The 23,181-nt window shown below is 42.1% G+C and overlaps 1 protein-coding gene across 1 annotated transcript in view; it reads right to left on the reverse strand.

The window, feature by feature from the left end:
• Nucleotides 1-18,375, reverse strand: part of CHP1 (calcineurin like EF-hand protein 1) — a 64,271-nt gene extending 45,896 nt beyond the window's left edge. Inside the window, exons 1-2 of the mRNA XM_088462048.1 lie at nt 18,232-18,375; nt 13,368-13,440 (exon numbers count right to left, since the gene is read on the reverse strand). Coding sequence (XP_088318174.1) covers nt 13,368-13,440; nt 18,232-18,298 — 140 coding nt within the window. The 5' untranslated portion in view covers nt 18,299-18,375. The remainder of the gene's footprint in view (nt 1-13,367; nt 13,441-18,231) is intronic.
• Between the last annotated feature and the right edge of the window lie 4,806 nt (nt 18,376-23,181).

Below are 23,181 nucleotides of genomic sequence, written 5' to 3' on the forward strand. Positions count from 1 at the left end.
ACACATTCCAGAATATAGTTTTTATTTATAATCTAACTTCTATCAAAAGGTGCTTTAATGGGGAGCATTATATACACACAAATTGAATGTGACATTGGCCTATATTTGACTCAGTTATATTTGTATTAATGAACGATAATTACATGAAAACTGGTTGAATATAACTAACATAACTTGAGCAATAAACAGTTATTTTAACAAAGCTTCACACAAGAGGGAGTATATTTTATATCTAAATGGGTCTCCTTAAGGAGGTAAATTGTGATCATATTTGGACTTGTCTGAATAAGTGGCTGCTCATTGCATTTCAACTACAACAAGAGTGCAGGGAAAGCTTGAGATCCAGGGGCGATGTGAATAGCACCGGGAAGGAGTTCCCAAAGCTATTCAAATGTATTAATGGTACATAGTGAAGTTGGCAATCCGGCTAGATTAGGCATGCTTTTATCAAAGTCTGTTCCATTTGACGTTGTGAGAGAACATAGCATGATTGCTCTTCCTTCTACTAGGGCCAGTCTACATCAATAGGAAAGATAGGAAAGATCAAACTGTCCTTACGGACTGCAGCGATAGAGTATATTATGCACCATAGACACAGCAAGATCACGGCGGTATGGACTGCAAAATGGCACAACAAAGAGTAATGGATCTCTGCTATATATCTGCATTGGAACAGGGAGAGAAAGCTTATGCAACAAGCCCATAGAGACCCTCAATCCAGAAAAATAAGGATTCCCTAGTACAGGGTAATTTATATACCACACAGTTTTAGGATATACCTGCACAAGCTCCAAGCAAAATATGGCACTTGTAACGGACATTTTCTAAACATGGTCATGTCCAGATAAATGCCCAGCAAGATCATACCGTGCATTGATATAAGACCACAACACCCACAAGGAGAGGTACAGCTGAATACAATCACATATGAATATGTCAGTACCAGGCTTTAAGTATTAGATGAGTGAATTCTAGGAAATCGGTTTACATTGGCTTTGTGAACAGCAGGATCTGCACCTGGATATGAGGTGGGTAAAGTCCTGTATGAGTATTATACTTCTCATTGGGGACAATTCAATTCAGCAAATTTCCCCAGGAAAGAGTTCTCGTGCTGAATTGAATTACCCCCAATGTTTTCATGTAAAAAAATAAAATATTGAAGACTAGTATACGGTTAAACATAAGTAAAAGGTCACCAATCCCCCACACAAATAGAAACTACGTATTCCAGAAAACTGACAATGCTATAAAGTATGGTTAACGTTTATGTCCCTCATAACATATTTATGGAGTTAAAAAGTTACTTAATGACTTTAAAAGAATACAACATGCCTTAAATAAAGAACTATAGTGCATTAAACACTCTCAGAACGGTTTGCAATTAGTTTTAGAGCAAGGAAATTAATGGTTGGCCCCATGACATAATTACTTGATGCAAATCGGGAACACAATATCCAGCACTCACCAGTTTAGGCAGGTTATGCTATAAAAGGCTGTTACATACTAACACTTTCTTCTGCTAGAAAGAAACGGAAATTGGTTTAGTTTCCATTTTCTGATGGGGTCAAAACAAAGTATTTAACAATCAAACCAATATGACCTTTTGCAGCTACAGGGCCTCATGCAGAGTTGGACACAATAAGTCTATGTGCAAACATAACATTCGCCCAGAACACAACACATTTTGCTACCTATGCAGAGCTGGCCGCACACAGGACATATGCTGCATAGGAAGCAAATGCACTTCCCTTGAGTACTTTAACCTATTAATTAATAAGTATTTAGGGCTAGTTTTTTTTTGTCTCAAGCAGCAGATTAAGATACATATTTGAAGAAAAAGCTGCATGGTGCGGGCAAGTTGTATAGTCAGCGGTGCACCAAAGGGACTATTTGGTGCCATTCTAGGATAGGTGTATGTGAACAGATCTGTACCTTCCTTTAAATGGCATGCCCCCCTTCCTTCCTTAGTTTTTTCTTTATGTACCCTAGAATTGTATTTGAAACTAATGAAAATGAATTTGGTTAAAATAAATGTTATACAATATCTATATATCCATACAGACACACATGCACCCACCCAATTACTGATTACCGTATATACTCGAGTATAAGCCGAGTTTTTCAGCACATTTTTTGTGCTGAAAAAGTGCCCCCTCGGCTTATACTCGAGTGAAGTGTGTAGCTCTGACCAGACGGAGTTCGGGCAGCGCTACACACTGCCAAACACACAGCCACCGAAGCCGACAGCTGTGTGTTTGCTGTAATCAGCAGCTGATGAGAGTGTCAGTCAGACTCATCGGCTGCTCCCACTGCGGGAGCCATCTTCCGGCTCCCACAGTGGGTAATGGGAGAGACGTCATGAGTAATGACGTCTCTCCCATGCAAAGCGGCCGAAGGAGCTGTTAGCAGCGGGACCAGGAGTGGGGGTTTCAGGTAAGTGATTTATTTTTTATTTTTATTAAGTCTCTCTCTACTGGTGGAGGGAATTACTACAGGGGGCACTAAAAAAGGGGGGGGGGGAGAATGAAGATTACCACTGGGTGTACTCCCCGGGGGGGGGGGGGGGGGGGGATTACCACTGGGGGCACTATCAGGAAGGGATTACTACTGGGGCACTAAAAGGGGGGGGGGGGTGATTACCACTGGGGGCACTACCAGTTGCTGCATTTCCCACCCTAGGCTTATACTCGAGTCAATGAGTTTTCCCAGTTTTTTGTGGTAAAAGTAGGTACCTCGGGTTATATTAGGGTCGACTTATACTCGAGTATATACGGTATATCAAAATGAGACAAACCTTTTGCCTTTCACAGTAATTATAGTCACATTACTGTGTTCTTAATTAACGACTGAGCCTCATGTGAGCTGATCACTTGTGTCACAACCAGATCTATCCAGACTTAAGCTGTGTGGCCCAGCAGATTGTGAAATGCAATGTAACGATACATTGCGTGCGTCATACACAGCAAGATCCGGCATATGACTGCGTAGTGTATTGTTACATGCTGCACCGCATTATTCCAACTGCTGTGCAGAACAGATGGGAAGATGCAATGAACAATCAGTGAATGACGGATCGGACGTACAAACTCTATAATGTGTACGATATATTGTTCCAATCCACATCAGGATGATAGATCATACACTATATTGTATAGTGTGTAACCAGCTTTATGAACAGACTGGATACAGATATGTTTGCGCCGGCCAAGTGACAACTTCTGCCCAGTATTCAAAGCAATGGCTCATTATTACCTGCAGATAGGTAGGACATTTAAAGAAAACTTTTAATTTGCAAAACCAAAATTTTGCTGTTCTCAAAAATTAATTTTGATTAGGGGGAAAAAAAAAAAAAAAAAAAAAAAAAAAGGGGATTCTTCTTAATTAGGCTCATCAGTATAGTCATGATTGAGATGAAAGAAAAAAAAAAAAAAGTACAATATAAAAGCTAGTGAAGGTCATTTATACCCCTTTACACCAAAGTCCCGGGTCTGACCTGGGATTTGGAACACTTTTCCAACCCGGATCAGACCTGGGACTGACCCCTTTCACACTGCGGGTTATGCCTGAGTCAGCACTGTTCACACTGGACCTGGGTCTGCAGTGTCCTGGGTCATTCTGCGTTGCAGTGGCCGCTTGCAGATAATGTAATCTCCACGTGCCACTGAAGCCAACCAGTTAGCATGCCACACGACCCAGGTCATTGTGACCCGGGTCACACCGTTTACACTGCAGGGTGATCCGGAATGACCCATGCCCAACCATGCAAAGTGTCGAAGCTGGTTTAGTGGCTGAGACAGAATCAGTGTAAAGTTAACTTGGAGCAATGTCATCTTGCAAATGGAAACCAGACTCCATCTTAAAAATAAGTCATTTTGCGAATGGCTGTCCAGCGCCATTTTAAGTTACAACTCACGAGCCAAGTACAGATGGCAATGTTTTTGGTAATCCTTTTAGAAGCCATGACAGGCCCATTCTGGGGACAACCTTGCATAGAAAAATACCAAAACAACTAGGAAAAACAGCTACCTTAGAAAAGTAAATAGAAAAGACAATACACCAGGAACTGTGGGTGTTTTTGCATGTAAATGGAGAGACCCCACATGTGGACAGGTGTAGATGTGGCAATTGTAATATGGCCCAGACACTTGAATATGACTGAATGTACAATGATAAGAAATCTGCTTGAAAAGAACTGACACAGGTATCCTAATTAGGCGGAAGAAAGCTTTTAAACTCACTGTCAGACAGGATGGCACCAGCAATCGGCGGGGGGGGGGTCACCACCCTGTTTGAGAGTGAAGCTCACTGCCCATAACACATTGCATTTTAAAAATGTTAGGAAGGAATGAGAAAAAAAAAAAATATATATATATATATATATTTTAACATCCATCATAAATAGACTCACATGCATAAACATTGCACATTACGCACACTTGCGCTGTTAACATAACACACATTAGCGAATGCATAATACCCCACATGCGAACGCTGTTTATTTGCATCGTGCGTACGCATCTGCCCCAACTAGCGTCTTTCCCCAAACCCCTAACACTTACACACTGCACATTCACGTAAAAGGTTCCATAGCTTCAAAGTATAAGATTCAAGTTTTATCCATTTATTACAAATGCTGTGAAATAATGGCTATTTGGTATCTAAGGTTTAATACATGATAAGTAAGCCATGTTTGGTGTTGTACTGATCTGCACTCTCAACAGCTTCCCGGTATCATCAGTGTGAAGATCGCAACATGCATTCTCAACTTACGGACCGTAGACAGTTAAAACACCAAAATGTACTTTGTACAATTAACAGCTTAGATTTGCATGCAGGGGGAATAGAGGAGACAAAAGGCTGTTGGAGGCTGGTCTGTGTCCATTTGAATCGACCTGTTAAACGCCCTGTAACAGAAGCACCGTGATGGAGAACCAATGGGATCGCAACAGACCTCTCTATTGTATAGTTTATTTCTGTAAGGGTATATGTGTTCTGACCCCAGTCTTCATGCTGATGCTGTTGATGGAGATTTCTTGTTTATGCCGGAATCTGGTCCCAGAGAGCATGCGTATGTATAACTGTACCTTGGGTCTGTATAATTTCTTTGCGGTAAATTGTATTTAGATCACAGCGTGTAACTATCTGTACTTTGCTTGAACAACAACCTTTGTGCGTTGGAATACATTTTCTCAAAGTCCGAAGGCATTTATTTACTGTATGACTGCGTACGCAAATAGCGTCAATTTTAGAAGGTATAGGCAGGAGCATATAGAGGTTTAAATTCAGTATCCTTAAAAGCTACCCATGCTGGATCCCGAGGGTCAATGGACCCGGGTTGAGTAGGTTCCACTGACAAAAATCCCGGGTTAGTGCGAGCTCACAAGCAAAGACTATTTTCATGTCAGTGTAAAAGAGGTCTGCCTAAACACTTCACTTTTTAATTTAGGAGAAAACCAAACAATTATATATGTAAATATTAAACAGTTTAAAATTAAGCTATATCTAAGTATATAGTTTATACAAAAACCAAATGCGACTCCTTTGGTTTTTTTAGCACAGCAATTGTAACACAAGTACAAAATAGCTTTGTGTTATCACCAGTAAGCTGCCAGTGTTGGTTAGATGGTGTGTAACACACCAACTGAGGGAACAAAAGTATAAAGATCAGCAAGGCAAGGGACTGCTGACCTGATAGACAAATGAGCCAGCGCAATTAACAGAAAATACACTTGCCCTTTTATTTTTGGAATACGTTTTGCAGGACACTGTATACCTCAAATCAAGCATCATAAAACATTTTTCCAAGAACGGTGTCATTTAAAGAGAAGTGATCATTGTAAATACCTGACTGCATATAAAACATTATATTTGAAAGTGTGGGTTTTACAAGCTAACACCTAAAGGTGGTGAACATATTTCTCTATTTTAAAATGGCTGCATAAGAGTGGTTGGGGCAACAAAATAGCAACGATTTTTAATTCTCAAGTCTAGTATAATGAAAGCCTTCACAATATGCTAATTTTCTTAAAATAATAAACCAGGTGCTAAGATTATTTTGCAATTACCAAACAGCAAATGAAAAAAAATTAATCTGTTTTAACATGTTTATTTTAGTGTTTCAAAAATAGAAAAAACAAACAAAAGATACATGCATAGGCAAGTAAAATATGAGGAATACATAAAAATAAAATGTTAGGATTCTAGAATTAACATAAAAACATAGGTGTAGAACTAAAAAGGACTGATCTACACAAAAAAAAAAAAAAAAAAAAAAAAAAGTATAGAAATGAGTATCATTAAATGCCAAGGCACATAAAATTAGCTGTAAGCATCATTATCAAACTATAATATGAATGCAAATAGGAATCTTAAAGCATGGGAGGAAAGCAGATGAAAGCATAAAATAAGAGGGGTGAGGGGGGGGCGGGGAAGACAGGATGAGGGAGGAGACAGCCTTGTTCGAGTCATTATATAATTTGGGGATCTTTGCTTAAGCCCCCCTAATTTATAACAGAGAAATATAAAAAAAAAATAAAACAAAATCACCATGGTAAAATGGATGTGGTAACATTAAAGCAGGAGGTCTAAAAAGCCAGGGGGCAGGGTTCCATGTGGTGTGGTGCTATAATGTGAGAACTAGAGATGTACGGTTCGGATTTACTCTGATATGTTCGGTTCTCACAAACAGCATCATATTGGCTACCAGGCTCTGACGTGTTTTGTATTGCAAAGTTAAGATAAATTTGAACTTGTGCTAATTTGGCAATAATAAACGAATACAGGTTGAGTCTCCCATATCCAAAATGCTTGGGACCAGGGGCATTTTGGATATCGGAATATTCCGTATTATGGAATATGTGCATATCACAATTAACTATCTTGGGAATGGGAATCAAATATAAACAGAACGCATTTATGTTATATACACCTTATACACAGCCTGCAGGTCATTTTATACAATATGTTTAATAATTTTGTCCATCAAAAAAGGTTTGTGTACAAACATGAAATTCATTTGTTTCATATACATCTTATACACACACAGCCTGAAGGTAATTTTATACTATATTTTTAATTTTATGCCTTAAACAAAGTTTGTGCACATGCAACCATCAGAAAGCAAAGGTTTTTCGGAATATTTGGATATGGGAGACTCAACCTGTAAAACCGAACCCGCACATCTCTAGGGAGAACCACTTGAGAGGTACAGTGAAGGCAAGCCAATATTTTCTCCATGGCCGCCACATGCCAGATTTTGTTTATGAGTTGCTGGCAGAGGGAGGGTCAAAACCGTTCCATTGTCTGGCTATTAGGGCAATGGGCTGCATTTAGAATATGAAGAGCTTATCAGCAGCTTGTTGAGGCCCGACAGTCAAGGAGAAAAGACCAGTGAGACTTATTTTTCAGTGGTAACTTGAGAACTTCTGACAGGAGAAAGGTAATCATCCCAGAATAGGGTTATCTTGGGGAAAGACCACCAAATATGTAAATAGCATTCCTGCTAGCCTGTTTTAGCGGGGCGTGGCGCCCTGCCCTGCGGGTGCTGTCTTAACCCACGGGTCGCAGTGTCCCACGGGTGGGTAAATGTACCGTGCCGTGTGCGCCCGGCATCTATTCTCCCTGTCAGCAACGCTTCGGGGCTGCCTGGCGTGTCCGTAAGTGCCGGGCAGGTCCCCAAGAGTGACGCGTCTTATAGACACGCCCCCTGTTCAATGGCCAAGCCCCCTTTTCGGAGGGGAGCGGGCCTTCTCTAGCTCCGGCGCCCTGCCAGCCGCCGGAGCTAGAGTGAACACTAAATAAGTGCCCACTTCGCCACATCCCCTCCAACAGCTATTGGAGGCTGAATTATACATTCTGTGCAAACGAGCAGGTACAAGGTAACATCTATAGTGTATCATGTATGAGTTTTCCTTGAATGCGGAGGTAATAGAGGAATTAAAACACCCTCTCTGTTTCACGGCCCATGTGTCCTCATCAGGTGGGCATCCTAGGTCTTTTTTCCCACTGTATTTCGTGACCCAGGTTGGCAGGCAAGAGGTTATAGAGAATAGATATAATACCCTTCATGAGAGCATTATAGTGACAAAGACTCAAAAGGGGTTAAAGATCTGTTGATCGCTACGGGGGTGGGAGTTTATAAAGTGATGGACTTGAATGTAAGCAAAAGAGTTAATAGAAGGCATGTCAAATTTGCTCTATAAAGAACCCAGAGAGGCGCGTCCACCCGAGACAAGGAGATCAGATGCCACCGTAACACCTCCCTGATTCTAAGAGGAAAAACGAGGAAGATTGAAATCCGGGGAGAATGCTGGGTTACACCACATAGGAGAAATAGAGGATGGGTAGGAAGTGATATCATAATGAAATCCCAAACACAGCATGTAAAGGCAATTACCAGGTGTAGACAAGCAAGCAGATTTGGGTCTATCTGATGCATTCATACATACAAATGGAAATACTGCACGAGTTTGCTTTGACTTCCACCCACCTAGGTATATGGGAAGATGCAAACCAAGCTATTGCCTGGCTTAAGTGAGTAGCATAGTAATAGAGCTTAACATCTGGAAACCCATTACCACCATTGGTAGTGAGGCGACGAAGAGTGAGAAGGCTAATACATGGAGGTTTGGATCTCCATACAAATTGGACAAACCACTGATGTAATTGTGATAGGGTTGATTTAGGGACAACAATAGGGAGGGTCTGGAAGAGGTAGAGTAGTCTGGGCAGAAGGTTCATTATATAACTGCCACTAGCCTGCCCAGAAAAAAGAAATAAGATCCCACCAACAGAGGAAGTCTAGTATAATGGTTTTAAGTAAGGGAGGAAAGTTTGCCGTGTCTAAAGTATCGTACAGATTCGTAATGTAGACACCTAGATATTTGAGTTTCAAGGAATGACAGGCAAAATTGTAATTGTGATGCAGGAGATCTAAGGTCGTGGGTGAGATATTAAGGGAGAGGGACCTTATAGCCCAAAATTGAATCAGACAGACAAGGTATGAAAGAGTTTGGGAAGAGACGTATGAGAAGTTAGGGTTAGGAGAATGTCATCGGCAAAAAGACACTTTGTATTCTGCTTTGCCGAATTACATCACATATCTGAATCAAGGTGAATTTGAGCTGCAAGCTGTTCAATAACCAGAGCAAAAATCAGGGGAGATATTTGGACCATAAAGCGCCAGCTAATCCAGTCGAAGGCCTTCTCAATGTCTAGGGAGAGCACCAGGGCTGGGGTGCTGGTAGCATTAATGGAGTGAATGAGACTAATTACTCACCTGGTGTTGTCACATGCTTGTCTTCCCGGTATAAAGCCAACCTGATTGTTATGGATCAAGCTAAGCAATACGAAGTTCAGACGGGTGGCGAGAATCTTAGCGTATATATCTTGACATCAGTGTTCAGCAACGAGATGGGTCTGTAATGAGCACAGTTGGAGGGGTCCTCCCCTTCTTTGGGGATAACTATAATCCTAGCCTCAAGAGCCCCCGATCACCACACCTTTGAACACCTCAGCCAAATAAGGGGATAGAATAGAGTTTATGGACTTATAATAGGTGGCAGTGAAACCGCCTGGACCTGGGGCCTTGAAGCCCTATATCACTTCCGAATCTCCAGCGCCTCAATTTTGATACATAACGACTTTGGAGCTGAGGAAAACAGTTAAGGGAGATGGCAGCCAGTTAAAAAGTTCTGGATGTGGTCCAGTGTGGGGAGAGCAAACCGAGGAAGACTATTCATTTGAAATTCTAATAGTCCAATTTATGCTTTTACAAAGCTTCAAATTGTAGGAAAACTAGACTGAATAGGATCAGACATACTGGCTTAAAACTGCACTACCTAAAGTGGGGAATATCTGTCTCTTTAAAAATCTGGAAAAGTTAAAAGTACCAATATTCTCAAGCCAATTCCAAGGGGGAGGGAAGGGGGAATAAATAGTTTTCACTGGCCTAGAATATTAAAGATTTATTAACACCAAAGTTTCAGAAATCCATTGAAAGGGTCGCATAGCAGTCGAATTATAAAAAAAATACATAAAAAAACGCAAAGTTGTGTTGGGAAGAACCAATGATAAGAAACAATGTCGCATTTATTTTGCGAGCCTGACAAAAATGGCTGAACAGAGTAAGCGCCAGTGTTAGTGACTGAGGCCCTGATTCAGTGCCGGACGCTCTTTGTGAGCGCTCGCTCTGAATCAGGGAGTTTTTTTGTTTTTGTTTCATCCTCCTGGCCACTTGCTAAGCTATGGGTGACCACCCACAGCTTTTGCGAGCGGCCAGGTGATGGTCGCGACCATCGGGCTTGCGACGAGACCCTTGTGGTAGGGTCCCATCCATCGGAAGCCCCAGTGGACTAATAGAGCAGGAAGTCCACCTACTGACATCACTAGTGATGTCAGTAGGGCCACCCACAAACGGAAGACATTCCCTCGGGAACGCCTGTTTGTCCAGCCACCCCCCCTGCTCGCCTCCAAAACGGGACGAGCTGTCAATCACAACTGACAGTAAGGAATCAAACAAATAAATACCGCGCTCCAATTTAGAATGCAACCAAACAGATTTTTCTGAAGAGATCACCTGCTCCACAGACGGTAGTAATGATCAACGTTTCGAGCGTACTTTATGCCCTCATCCTGATGACGAGGGAATAAAGTACCCTGGAAACGTTGATCATTACTACCGTGTGTGGAGCAATTCATTGACCGGAGTGCCGCCCATTGTACTGCTTATGTTGTAACTGTGTTACTTGGGAAGGCACCTGTCAATTCAATTCCAGGTGTTCCTTAATCACATATTCATTGCATCATGGTTATGGATATGTAAAAGGAAATAATCACATATATAGTATAATTCCATTTATTCAAATAAAAGTATAAAACAATTCCACCCCCATGGGATATTCAGCGTACCATTAGTGAAGGTGTATCCTATACACCAGAAAACACATGTAACAATGGTTCCAGTCCGGATTTAGAAACCTGTTAAAGCGTTCCCTGGATCTGGTGATCTTTCCCACCACTCACTTCTGGCAATCTGCTCCCACCTTCGATCACCGCGTTTCAACTTTATCAAGTCTTTCAAGGTGCATAGTCTCTGGTGGATTGTTAATGTCTTAAATACCCCGCCCTGCCCTTTGATTGGCCCATAGCATCATCGGTTAAAACATGTGTAAACTTAACACTACTTGAATTCTGCACATGCCTATTATACCTGGGCATCCTGCACTTCATATTTGTATAAAATATATATATTTTATTTCATTAAATACATAAAACCCCGTTTTAAGTGGCACTACCTATGTTCAGTTCTCTATGGAACGCACTCGGTGGTTTGTGGGTAATATGGATTACCCTATCATCTATTAATATCAACGTGAGGTCCACGTATCCTTCTTGGCTGGGGGCCATGTAAGTGACTTCCCACGTCACACGGCTCTCCCTCCTAGCCGTGCGTCAAGTCCCTGGTATCCGCGTGATCTCTAGATCACGTGACCGCATCCAAATAGCCGCGTGGTCTCTCGAGACACGTGTCCGCGACCTATATCACGTGACTATCCTTTGGAACGCAAGCTACCTAGTAAATGATGACTGATTTGTGCGTATCAACTCTACATCCGCATCTCCGTTATGTTAACATTAAAGTGCAAAGTGCCCTTAAAACCATAGAGTTCTAAAAATAGGTATAGTAATACATTCTTAAAATTACCTTAAATAGTACAAAATATACAATAAAATCTACAATAATATATTGTTTACTACTTCTACTTAAATCAATCTAAAATCCCTTGAGGTCAAATTACCTATACACTAATCTACATATAGTGTATAGGTAATTGACCTCAAGGGATTTGAGATTGATTTAAGTATAAGATGTAAACAGAATTTTAGAGATCACGCGGATACCAGGGACTGATGCACGGCTAGGAGGGAGAGCCGTGTGACGTGGGAAGTCACGTGCACGGCCCCCTGCCGAGAAGGATACGTGGATCTCACGTTGATAGTAATACAGATGATAGGGTAATACATATTACCCACAAACCACCGAGTGCGTTCCATAGAGATCTGAACATAGGTAGTGCCACTTAAAACGGGGTTTTATGTATTTAATGAAATAAAATATATATATTATACAAATATGAAGTGCAGGATGCCCAGGTATAATAGGCATGTGCTGAATTCAAGTAGTGTTAAGTTTACACATGTTGTAACCGATGATGCTATGGACCAAACAAAGGGCAGGGCGGGGTATTTAAGACATTAACAATCCACCAGAGACTATGCACCTTGAAAAAGACTTGATAAAGTTAAAACGCGTTGGTGGAAGGTGGGAGCAGACTGCCAGAAGCGTGAGTGGTGGGAAGGATCTCCAGATCCAGGGACCGCTTTAACAGGTTTCTAAATCCGGATTAGAACCATTGTTACATGTGTTTTCTGGTGTATAGGATACACCTTCACTAATGGTACGCTGAATATCCCATGGGGGTGGAATTGTTTTATACTTTTATTTGAATAAATGAAATTTCACTATATATGTGATTATTTCCTTCTTTTACATATCCATAACCATGATGCAATGAATATGTGATTAAGGAACACCTGGAATTGAATTGACATTGGGGGAATATACACAAGCCTAGAGACTATATTGATATGATCAACAAGTAACCCTGAGAAAGCACCTGGATTTTCATTGTTTGTAGACAAATCACAATTGACAGTCGCCCCGTTTTGGTGCGAGACCTGTAGCGACGGAGCGCCCATCGCTGGCCGGTTCTCGCGCACGCCGGAGGCGGCGCATGCACAGGAGGCAAACAGACCCGCTTGCGAGCGGGTCTGCATCAGCCCCTGAAGCTATAATGCACCACTCCCTCTGCAGATGGTAGTAGAGTTACTGATTTATACATGTTTAAATGCTAAAGCTGACAATAATTACTGTATACATGAAGCAGTGGCCTGGACAGCAGTTCATAAAGAGAAACCATCTCCAGCATTATCTGACAAAGGTTGCGACACCTGAACATATGGATTTTCGGCCTAATAGCTGGATCTGTGACCAGGCTGGACACATGTGGATAGCCAGTGATTCACACTTATCTGTCTAAATAAGTACAATACTAAAGCCAGCAACTGTGGCTGGCTGACTACCAAGTACGCATACAAATAACCAGTACTGGCAGCCCAAGTGGTCAAAATTATACAGATTCCAAATGAATTTTGATTGCTCTTTATGGGCACAACGATGTCTTGCTAAGATTAAAGTGATACTGAGACCAGCAGGTTAAATATAAGGACCAACCATGAAGAGGGTTAAGCGTCACACTCAATTCTGTGTAATTTACTTTGTTTTTTGCCTATTGAAATGCACCTACCTTAACGTTCCATTCTCCCCCTTGTCAAGGCTGGTGAACCGACTGTACAAACGTGTTATTTGGCTGTGAGAGACTAAACAGAAAGATAAACATTAGAACAGCCAATGAAAACAAAATACACTAGATTTTCTACAGCTGAAGTCAATTTGATGCAAATAGACCACCGATCTGAGAAAAATATAATACATTTTGAAACTATATGCAGGCAAAAGAAGAAAACCAGACTTTGGAAGTAGATTTAGGGATCAATCGAATTAGGCGCTAGTTGAGAGTTGGTTTCATAAAACTCGCGGACTTCGCACGAATGCACACACCCAAGAATTCTCCAATGGAATAAAAAAATACCTATTTGGGGGTTTGCAAATTGTCAGCCAAATGTAATGTGACAAAAGAGCATAAAAAAGTGGGGAGACTATCCTTGACACCAAAAAACTGATCATTTGGTTTGCAGAGTCATACAGAAGAATCTCACACCCGCAGGGAGGTGCGAACGGAAGTATGCGGGTTTTCTCTGACTGGATCGGTGCGAGTTGCTAATTGTATTAAAATTAATTTGCACTGCAAATAAAACATCGACTCACACCTCACATCTAATTGGAATGACCCCTTATCTGGAACAATATGCATCAGTAAAGCGGCAATAGGCAATCTGCTCAGGTGTGGATTAACAGATAAACAGCAAAAAGGTCGACAGTGTCTAGATAGACCCCATATGTTAGACAGTCAATAGGTCGACTGGGACTAAAGGTCAACACACTAAAGGTCACCATGAAAGTGGTCGACACTTGATTTTTTTTTTTTAACCCTAATCTTCACCTAACCCTCCCCTTGGTGTCAAACCCTAACCTTCCCTTCCTGGTGCCTAACCATCAACAAACAGCACAGGAATTGAATAGCTCAGGGAGCTCCCTCCTGGGGCAATTCAGCATCACGCGGAATTGAATCAAGCCCATAGTTTGCCTTGTCTCATCGCATATAAATTATTTAATCCAATACTAAAAAAATAAGGTTGACTGAAACTTGTGAAGATGGTCATCTCAGATTGTTTCAGTATAAAAGATTCATCGGTTAAGCTTTAACAAGTGCTTGGATGATATGGGCAACATCTCCACTTCTAAATACCTGCACTTTAAAAAATATACCCCTGTGAATTTAAATGCAAGTCCATAGAGTTAAAATACTTTGATGCAGCCACTATAGAATGTATTTAACAATACATTGGGCTATTAAATGATAGGATTCTTCAGTTGTTCAAATACCACATTTAAGGCCTGATTCAAAGATATAAGCTAAGCACACAGTCAGTGTGTCTTTGTACGCAGCAGTTGGGAAATATGCCAATGCCGCAGGAGGCTTCTTGTGTAAACAGATGCCCACTGGCAGCTTCTGATTCATTGCTGCGTCCAAGATGCAGCATCGGATCATCTGTGAGACCATCGGTCATCCGAGTAATCCTCAGGTTACTGAGGATGACCAGGGACTTCACACTGCTGAAGCCAGTGAAGCTTTGTTCAAGGATGCAGCCACTGGCTCCAGCACTCCCAGAAAAAGTGGGCAAAAAGTCACCCTGTTTTCTGCAATGCTGCCTGGGGACTGAGCAGGGGGCGACAGCAAACATCTGCAGCCTGTCAATCAGACTGCAGCGTCCAGAGCACAGTGATCTCGCAGAACAAGATCTGCTCATTCATAGATCTCACATCAGAGATTTACCCAAGTCATCGGGCTCGCAGAATTTGGTTCTTTTTACAAGACATCTGGGTGCATACAAAAGGCATGTACTATGAAAGACACTGGCACATAATGACAGCTATTACCCTGCACAATTATCAAGCAACATAGGACATGGTTCAATGGTCACTGGAAGGCCACTTAATTCTGTAACTTAAGCACGCTTGCATGAAGAAACATTGAAAGTTGCATAAGCTTAACTCGAAGTGTAACCTTTAAAAGCTTAGCGCTGCCAATAAAGCAAACAATGCCAAAACCCAGATAATCAATAAACACACCCCTCACATACAGTTATCTATCTTGAAATTAGAGGTCATTGAGAAATCGTGACCATATTGAAGAACAAGACTACAGATGATATAATAACTTTATTACAATTTCTTGGCAAAAAAAAAAAAAAAGCTTGTCCTTCCAAAATCACCTAAATGCCATTTATCTTCAACAAATATAGCATGATTCGCCCTCTCACACCATTCTCTGTCTGGTTTGTGCATTCTCTCTGTACTGGGAGATAATTGAATTATAAACTAAGAATGACGTCCTGTGAAAACAGCCAGCTCCTAAACAAAAGGATAGTTCTCATGCTAAATCACAACACTAGTCTGCATACACAAGAACAAATGAGATAGTACTCAGAGCGGTATCCAATTAGCCCCGAACATTGTTCGGGCGCTAATTGATCCCCGCGATCGACAAAAAATAGGGATTTCAACAATTATCCCCGATTTTCGCCAATGTTATTTTTCACTTAATTCTATTATTTTGGTCGAAATAATAGGATAGTTCTCCCTAAAACACATAGGAGTCGCAATAAGCTCGCGGACCTATGTGTTTTCGCCTTTTTTTGGGGGTGAAAAAAAACGGCACTTATCGTGAATCATTTTTCGGGACACGTTAGGTCCCGAAAAAAAAAATCCCCGATAAGTGCCAGCGTCGGGCCAACTTCAGGGCTAACTGGATAGCCCCGGGCGAGGTAATTAGTGGTAATTTAACATGCCTAATTGGATACTCCCAATAGAATTGATGGTTATTTAAAAAGTTTAATAAAGCAAAATGATAAACAAAGTTAGCATTTCATTTTACATAAGATTTGTTTCTATGAATTTATAATAATATGTGAAGGATTGATAACCTTATTGAAAACTGCATACATTATACAAACGAACTGCTAAAGCTGGGTACACACTTTTACAATTGCAGACTGATCAGGTAAAACTGTCCCGATCAGCCATGCAGTCTGTCCCCAGTGTGACCCCGTCAGCCGCGTACACTGTGCAAACATAGCACAGTGTGTACGGGCTTCTATGGGATAGGGAGGTCGAACCGACCAATATTAAACCGTACATAAGATACGACGTCTCGCTCCCGACCGTTGCAGGAGCGTTAAAAGCAGTTTATCGGCGAACGCTCCTGCATCGGGTCAGCATACACAACTATACAATCCAAAGGCCATTCTCTCGATATTGGATGAACGGCCCGATGATTGTATAGGTGTGTACCCAGCTTTAGAATGTAATGTGTTTAACAAAGCAACATCTGATACGGGACGTAGTTAGGATGCCGGCGGCCAAAAGGCCAACCGCCAGAATCCAGAAATTGAAAGCCCGGCATGGGACCAAAGATAGGTGTCTAAACACTGACGCCTATCATTAGCCCCAAGCCAAAACCTCTGATATACAAGATATACATATTCTTCATAGGTCAGGTAAATTGCAGATAAATTACAAAGCCATAAACAGAAATAAGTAATAACTAAAAATAACAGCTGCCCCGGAATGGAGCACCATGTTTCCCTACTCAGACACATGAATATTGGTTTAAAGTAGTGCACTGCTTCCAGCTGACACAAGACATATCAAAGGGAAATCGGACCATGGACATATCAACATCACATACGTTGCAATTCTACATGTTCATCAACATATAATAGATGAACACTCATTGCAATGTGACCTTTTCTAATCGGATTAGCAAAATAATTTATAATTGTTATGATCACATTAAATTTTGATTTGAGAGCAAACACATTGGTTGTCTAATTAGGCTATTGGACAATACATAAGTCAGCCAAACCGCTATTCCTTTATTACACAACTGTATATATTGGATGGAGCTGTGGAAAGTAGGCAGCACCTTAAAGATATAAGATAACAACAAGAACAATTCCTTTACAATGTCAGTTTTTAATTAAAGCTAGAACAATAATCAACACATTTGCACATATCCATTTCACCACACTAGGTTCCACAGCCACCTACACATACTAATTGATTGCTAAATTAAGTAACAAAACTGGAATAACCAGAGGGCAATTAGTCCACTACTGTGCACAGGGGGCTGTAACACGCAGACATGGAAGGGTACAGACTAACCTAGAATAAAACAGACAAAGCAATAAGAACCTTAAAACAATAAAGCAGAGCAATGCTGTACAGTTGGGATCCTGGTCTGTTTGGACATTATGTGTGCAAAAGGTAGTAACCTAATAAACAATAGAATGCATCATTTGCCAGTAACCAGATTGGGCATCCCTCCAACCGTCAAAAAGGGCAGCACATTACTCTTAATCTCATTAGTAAATTAAATGAATACACTTGAGCAATGAAAGCGACACCTATGTATTATAACATACCAACAAGCCTTCTAAATCAAGTGTGTTACAAACTATAACAAGCAAATATGACAACAAAGCAGGAAGGAGCTGGTGCTGCAAGTACAAACTTGGCACCCACCTGTTGCCCATCACAGCCCTACATCACTGTCCTGTTTGGATTGCTGCCCAGGAACACAGGGACAATCTGGCCTAAGTGCAGGTAATGTGACAAACAATGTAGAACTACAAAGCTCAGCAGAAGAGCACAGGTTACTGTTACAGGTAGACTAATGGTTAAAGATAATACAGGAATATGGAAAGTACATGACAGCTAGAACACGGCAATATAAACCACCAAAAATAATATATTTGAGATGTAGTGCAGTAGAAGAATAAACAATTATTAAAAAGAACCCTGCAGAAGTGTAGGAGCGAGCAGCTGAATGTGGACTATGGTCAATGACAACAGACACGGAAAACCTAGAACCATATATGCGGCCTATCCAAGAATGACAGTGCCCGGCAGCGGGTCACCCTACTTACAGCCGGTCTCCTTCTTTATCTCTTCTATCTCCTCGTCCCGCAGCAGAGTAGACGCCCGGGAGCCCATACTGAGGACAGGCACTTCCTGTACACAACCTAACCAAGCTGTCTCTGCTAGCAGCACACTCGTTGTAGCCGGCCACCGGTATTTATATGGAAGGCGGGTCGATCGAGTACATGTAAGCCACGCCCACTCGAAACTATGGTGACTCCATTCTCTGCAGTGATAACAGTAAGACAGGCCCCTATCATAGGTCAGGCGCACGGTGGGCGTGTCTTTCCTACTTCCAGTATTGCTCCAATTAATACATAGCCGGCCCGCTACGCCTTGGTGTGCAGTGCGCATGCCCAGTGGTGACTGGCTTTAGTAAAAAATAAGATGAAACAGACGTAGTAGAGTAGTTGTGCTGTTGTTATGTGATGCACATTCCCGCCATTCACTGCTCTGAGTAATATTCCTGCAGAAGTTGTTTATGAGTATTATAAGGCTCATTTATGTGTAAATAAGTCCATGTGGAGCGGAGTGTCCCTAATCTATCGAAAAGGTTGTTGCATATTATTACAGCAGTGTTACCACATTAATCACTGTCTCGGATCTGGGAAGTAAAATGAACATACACATGTGCGTATATATATATATACATATATATATATATATATATATATATATATATATATATATATATATATATATATATATATATATATATTTACATAACAAAATGTGCAGATACATCATTTGTGAAAAGAACAATGGGGTAATAATGTGAGTTAAAGACAAGATTTCTGTAGTCTTCAATATGGAATTTTAAAATAACTCCACAATCTGAAGTAGTAAAAGCTATAACGTCATATTGCGGCTGATTCTGTGTGGGATAGATCTCTGCACGGACTCATAGGGTATATTTACTAAAGTGCATGCTTTTAGAAGTGGAGATGTTGCCCATAGCAACCAATCAGATTCTACTTAACATTGATCTAGCACCTTCTAAAAGATAATAGCTAGAATTTGGTTGCTATGGGCAACAACTCCACTTCTAAAAACTCGCATTTTAGTAAATATACCCCATATAGCGAGTTTTAGCATACAAGTGTGTGCACAGAAGTGACTCTGAGCTATGCGCCCACCCTCTGCCTGGAGACAAATAAATGCTACACATTTACAACCACGCAATATTTGTGAACATGCCACACTTGTGCAGAACAGCATATACAGATGAAAATCAGCATTGTCAGCAGTCTCCGATACACCACTTTGCTGACAGGTGCATTTATACCTCAGCAGGTCTAGGTGCAAAGGTGCCTATAGCAGCCTAGGAATATGCCATAGCCTTAATTAGATTCATTACTAAATAAACTGCACTGTTTCAGAACAATAAAGAATTTTTGGGTCCAGTCACACATCCCCCACATTTATATCATGGCTGCGGAGGACAAGTTCCACTCATCCTGCACAGTGGCGCATGTAGGAAAAAAAAGGGAAACAAAATGACCTTCTCCCCACCAGTCCTGAGAATTGGTGGGGAGTGCGAGAGCTGGCTGGGGAGGAACAGAAGTGATGTCACATTAGATGATTATAACATAAATTAATTAATTAAAAATGAATAGAGGCTGATGAATAACATCAAATTATACAACATAAAGAGATGGGAGCACGTCTTTCAAACTTTAGGCCCCATTTAATCAGTGTAATCTTCAAACATTATTGGGCCCATTTATTAATGATAGCATTTGCAATGCGATCTGGGTGCGATATTAGCGCCCATGACTGTACTGCAGGATGCGATCATAGTGCTGGGATTTAACAAAATGCACCCGCAGAGACAGGGGATCCAAAAGGAGCCCATCCCTGCAATGTGCTTGAAGTTAAGTGACCACAACAGCGGTCTCTTCACTCCTGCTTGACTCCAGCGCATGCGTGGTCTACAGACTACATATGTGCGACAGCCATTGCCTGTCTTCTCGTAGTTTTTGCGATGTGTAGCCCATAGGCTACAGTGGGCTACCACCATCTTCAGATGGCGGTAGCAAATCTCTGGAATGCATCACATTCCGGAAGTTGGTAAATATGGCAGCATCGCATCCCCCAGAGAAATCTATGGAGGTTTTTGCTGCCTGTGGGAATAGGGGTATTGAAGCAGGTATTAGAGATACTGTTTCTGCTGCTATCCCTCTGTCATACATTCGGGAGATACTAAATATTTGCGTTTACCTCCCAAAACTGGGTGTTTTTGGAGAATGAGTCGCAAATATTTATTGATAAATGGGCCCCTAACCATCTGCAGAAAAATCATGAAGTCCAGCGATTGGAGTAGCTCTCCCTCAGTCTAGCTTCCAATAATGAAGGAAAAGGTTTTATTATGCACGAAAAACAAACAAATATAGGGGTATATTTAATAAAGTGCTGGTTTTTTAGAAGTGGAAATGTTGTCCATAGCAACCAATCACATTCTAGCTATTATCTTCTAGAAAGTGCTAGATAAAGGTTAAACAGAATCTGATAGGCTGCTATGGGCAACATCTCCACTTCTAAAAACCTGCAACAAATGTTAAAAACACCCAAACATGAAATCAGGGCTTGTGCTAGGGTTTCGGTATTTCCCTGCAAACTATAACTTTGCTTCCTCCCTCCTGTACTTTTTTTTTGCCAATGAGGTATGGTCTCACAAGGAAGGAATGTGGACACACAATAGTACCCCATATTAAAATTTTGCAACATAGTAGCGCAATCTTATTCACATTACGCGGCAAATAGAGCCCATGACTCGCATTACACCACATAGTAGTGTCCCTTATTCACATTACAACACACAGTAGTGCCCCTTATTCACATTGCATTACAATGTAGTGCCCCTTTTTCTAGTTGCGCCTTACAGTAGTACTCTGACACACGTTACGCCACACAGTAATGCCCCTTATGCCACTGCCGTCACTAGGGAGGTGCGAGCCGCACTGGTTGACACCATCCAAGGGCAGAGCCGGCCCTAGCCAATTTGGTGCCCTAGGCAAATTTTTGATTTTTTGCCCCCTAGCAGATAATCCCACCAGCAATCTGTGTTTATACGTGTATGTAGTTATATTACCGACGGACGGGATGCCGCTGTCTGTCCATATACCAACGCCGGAATCCCGCCGCCCGCAATAATGCTGACACTGATATCCCGAAGGAGATCTGGATACTGGCTTCGGCATACCAAACACCAGACTCCAAAAGGTCCAGACCCGGGTAAGTATGTTGGTTTAACAAGGGGCCGGGCCGCGGCGCTGTTATGTTAGTGGAGCCAGAGCGTCCAAAGCGGACCCGCTCCGGCTCCAACGAGGTGCGCATGCGCAGTGCCGGATATCAGATCAGTATAGAGATCCGAACTGTGGCAGGGGGCCCCATCAGAGAGGGGGGCACGGGGATACTTACCCCCAGCGCTCTCCCCTTAATCCAGCTCTGGGGGGCAGCGGCAGAGCTCTGGAATGCCCCTGGGCATTCCAGTCGCCCTAGGCATTTGCTTAGAATGACTATGCCTAGGGCCGGCTCTGTCTGAGGGGGTGACACCAAAATAACAGAGCTGCTGTGCTATATTGGTATCACCCCGTCAGATTATGTCACGAGCAGCCACACTACAAGGAGAGGCTGTGGGCAGCTCTGAACAGCTGCTGGAGCGCTGGGTAAACCCACTGTGTGCCGAGAACGGGAGCCGTGACATGCAGTCACACTCCCCAAGAATGGCACATAGGGGCCGTGGCTTCACATAGCAAGGCCATGCCCCTTGCACGCTCGTGGCGAAGATTCATACCACAAACGCACCGGGTGTCACCGATGTAAATGATGCTGCTGCTTATGCACATAATGCCACACAGTAGTAGTTCCCCTTATACACAGAATGCCATAGTTGTAGTGCCCAATGCCCACAGTAGTGCCCCTTATATACAAAATGCCCACAGTAGTGCCCCTTATACACATACTGCCCACAGTAGTGCCCCATATACATAATGACCACAGTAGTACAGCCCAATTCACATAATGCCCACAGTAATAGTGCCCCTTGTACACATAATGCCCATAGAAGAGCCCTTTACAAATAATGTCCACAGTAATAGTGCCCCTTACACATAATGCCAACAGTAGTAGTGCCTCTTACACATAATGCCCACAGTAGTAGTGTCCCTTACACATAATGCCTCCGGCTCCAGGGAACGACCCACAGGGCTTCTGCTGTTAACAAAATCTTCCGCTGGTCGTTTTCGACATCTATCATCGCCTGAACATGCAGGTCAATCTGCCGATAACGACACATTGGCCATGAACATAGCTACAGGCTACGGCAGGCAGACATAGCCGCAGCTGAGACTCTGGAGGTTAGGAGACTGGTATCCAATGTTGCTTCTCCAATATAAGAAGCTGCATCTTGAATGTGAGCAACAAAAGACATCTGATCCCTAGAAGCCACTGAGGGAAAAGTACATCAGCTCAGCTCTCTATAGCTTTAGCTGCAATAGCCGTTGCTGGATGGGCAACGGCCCCTGAAAGAGAGTATTTCAGGCAAGCTTCAGGATCCTTCAAGGAAGTAACTGTAGGAAGAGGCAACGCAGCGCTTTTGATTAAACGCGTAACATGGGAATCCACCGCAGGGGGTGATTCCCATTTTGCACAATGAGCCACAGGAAAAGGGTAACATGAGGTCAGCTTTTTCTGTGGTTTAAACCTCTTCCCATGCTGCAGCCATGTGTTCAGCTAGTTGATCCAATAGAGGGAATTCTGCTGAAGCCACTCTGTCGTTTAAACAGAGGGTGCTTGGATTTAGGGGCTGGCTTGTCATCTTCTACTAATAAGATGGATCTGACAGCTCGCACCAAGGCAGGAATATTAATTTTTGACCGACTCTCATCCTCATCTAGAGGGGGGTTAGGGTTAGAGAGATGAACATCGTCTGCCTCCTCGGATGATATCTCAGAATC

The sequence above is a fragment of the Taudactylus pleione genome, unplaced genomic scaffold (genome assembly GCF_031769625.1).
Source record: "Taudactylus pleione unplaced genomic scaffold, aTauple2 ptg001138l, whole genome shotgun sequence".
Taxonomy (NCBI): Eukaryota; Metazoa; Chordata; class Amphibia; order Anura; family Myobatrachidae; genus Taudactylus; species Taudactylus pleione.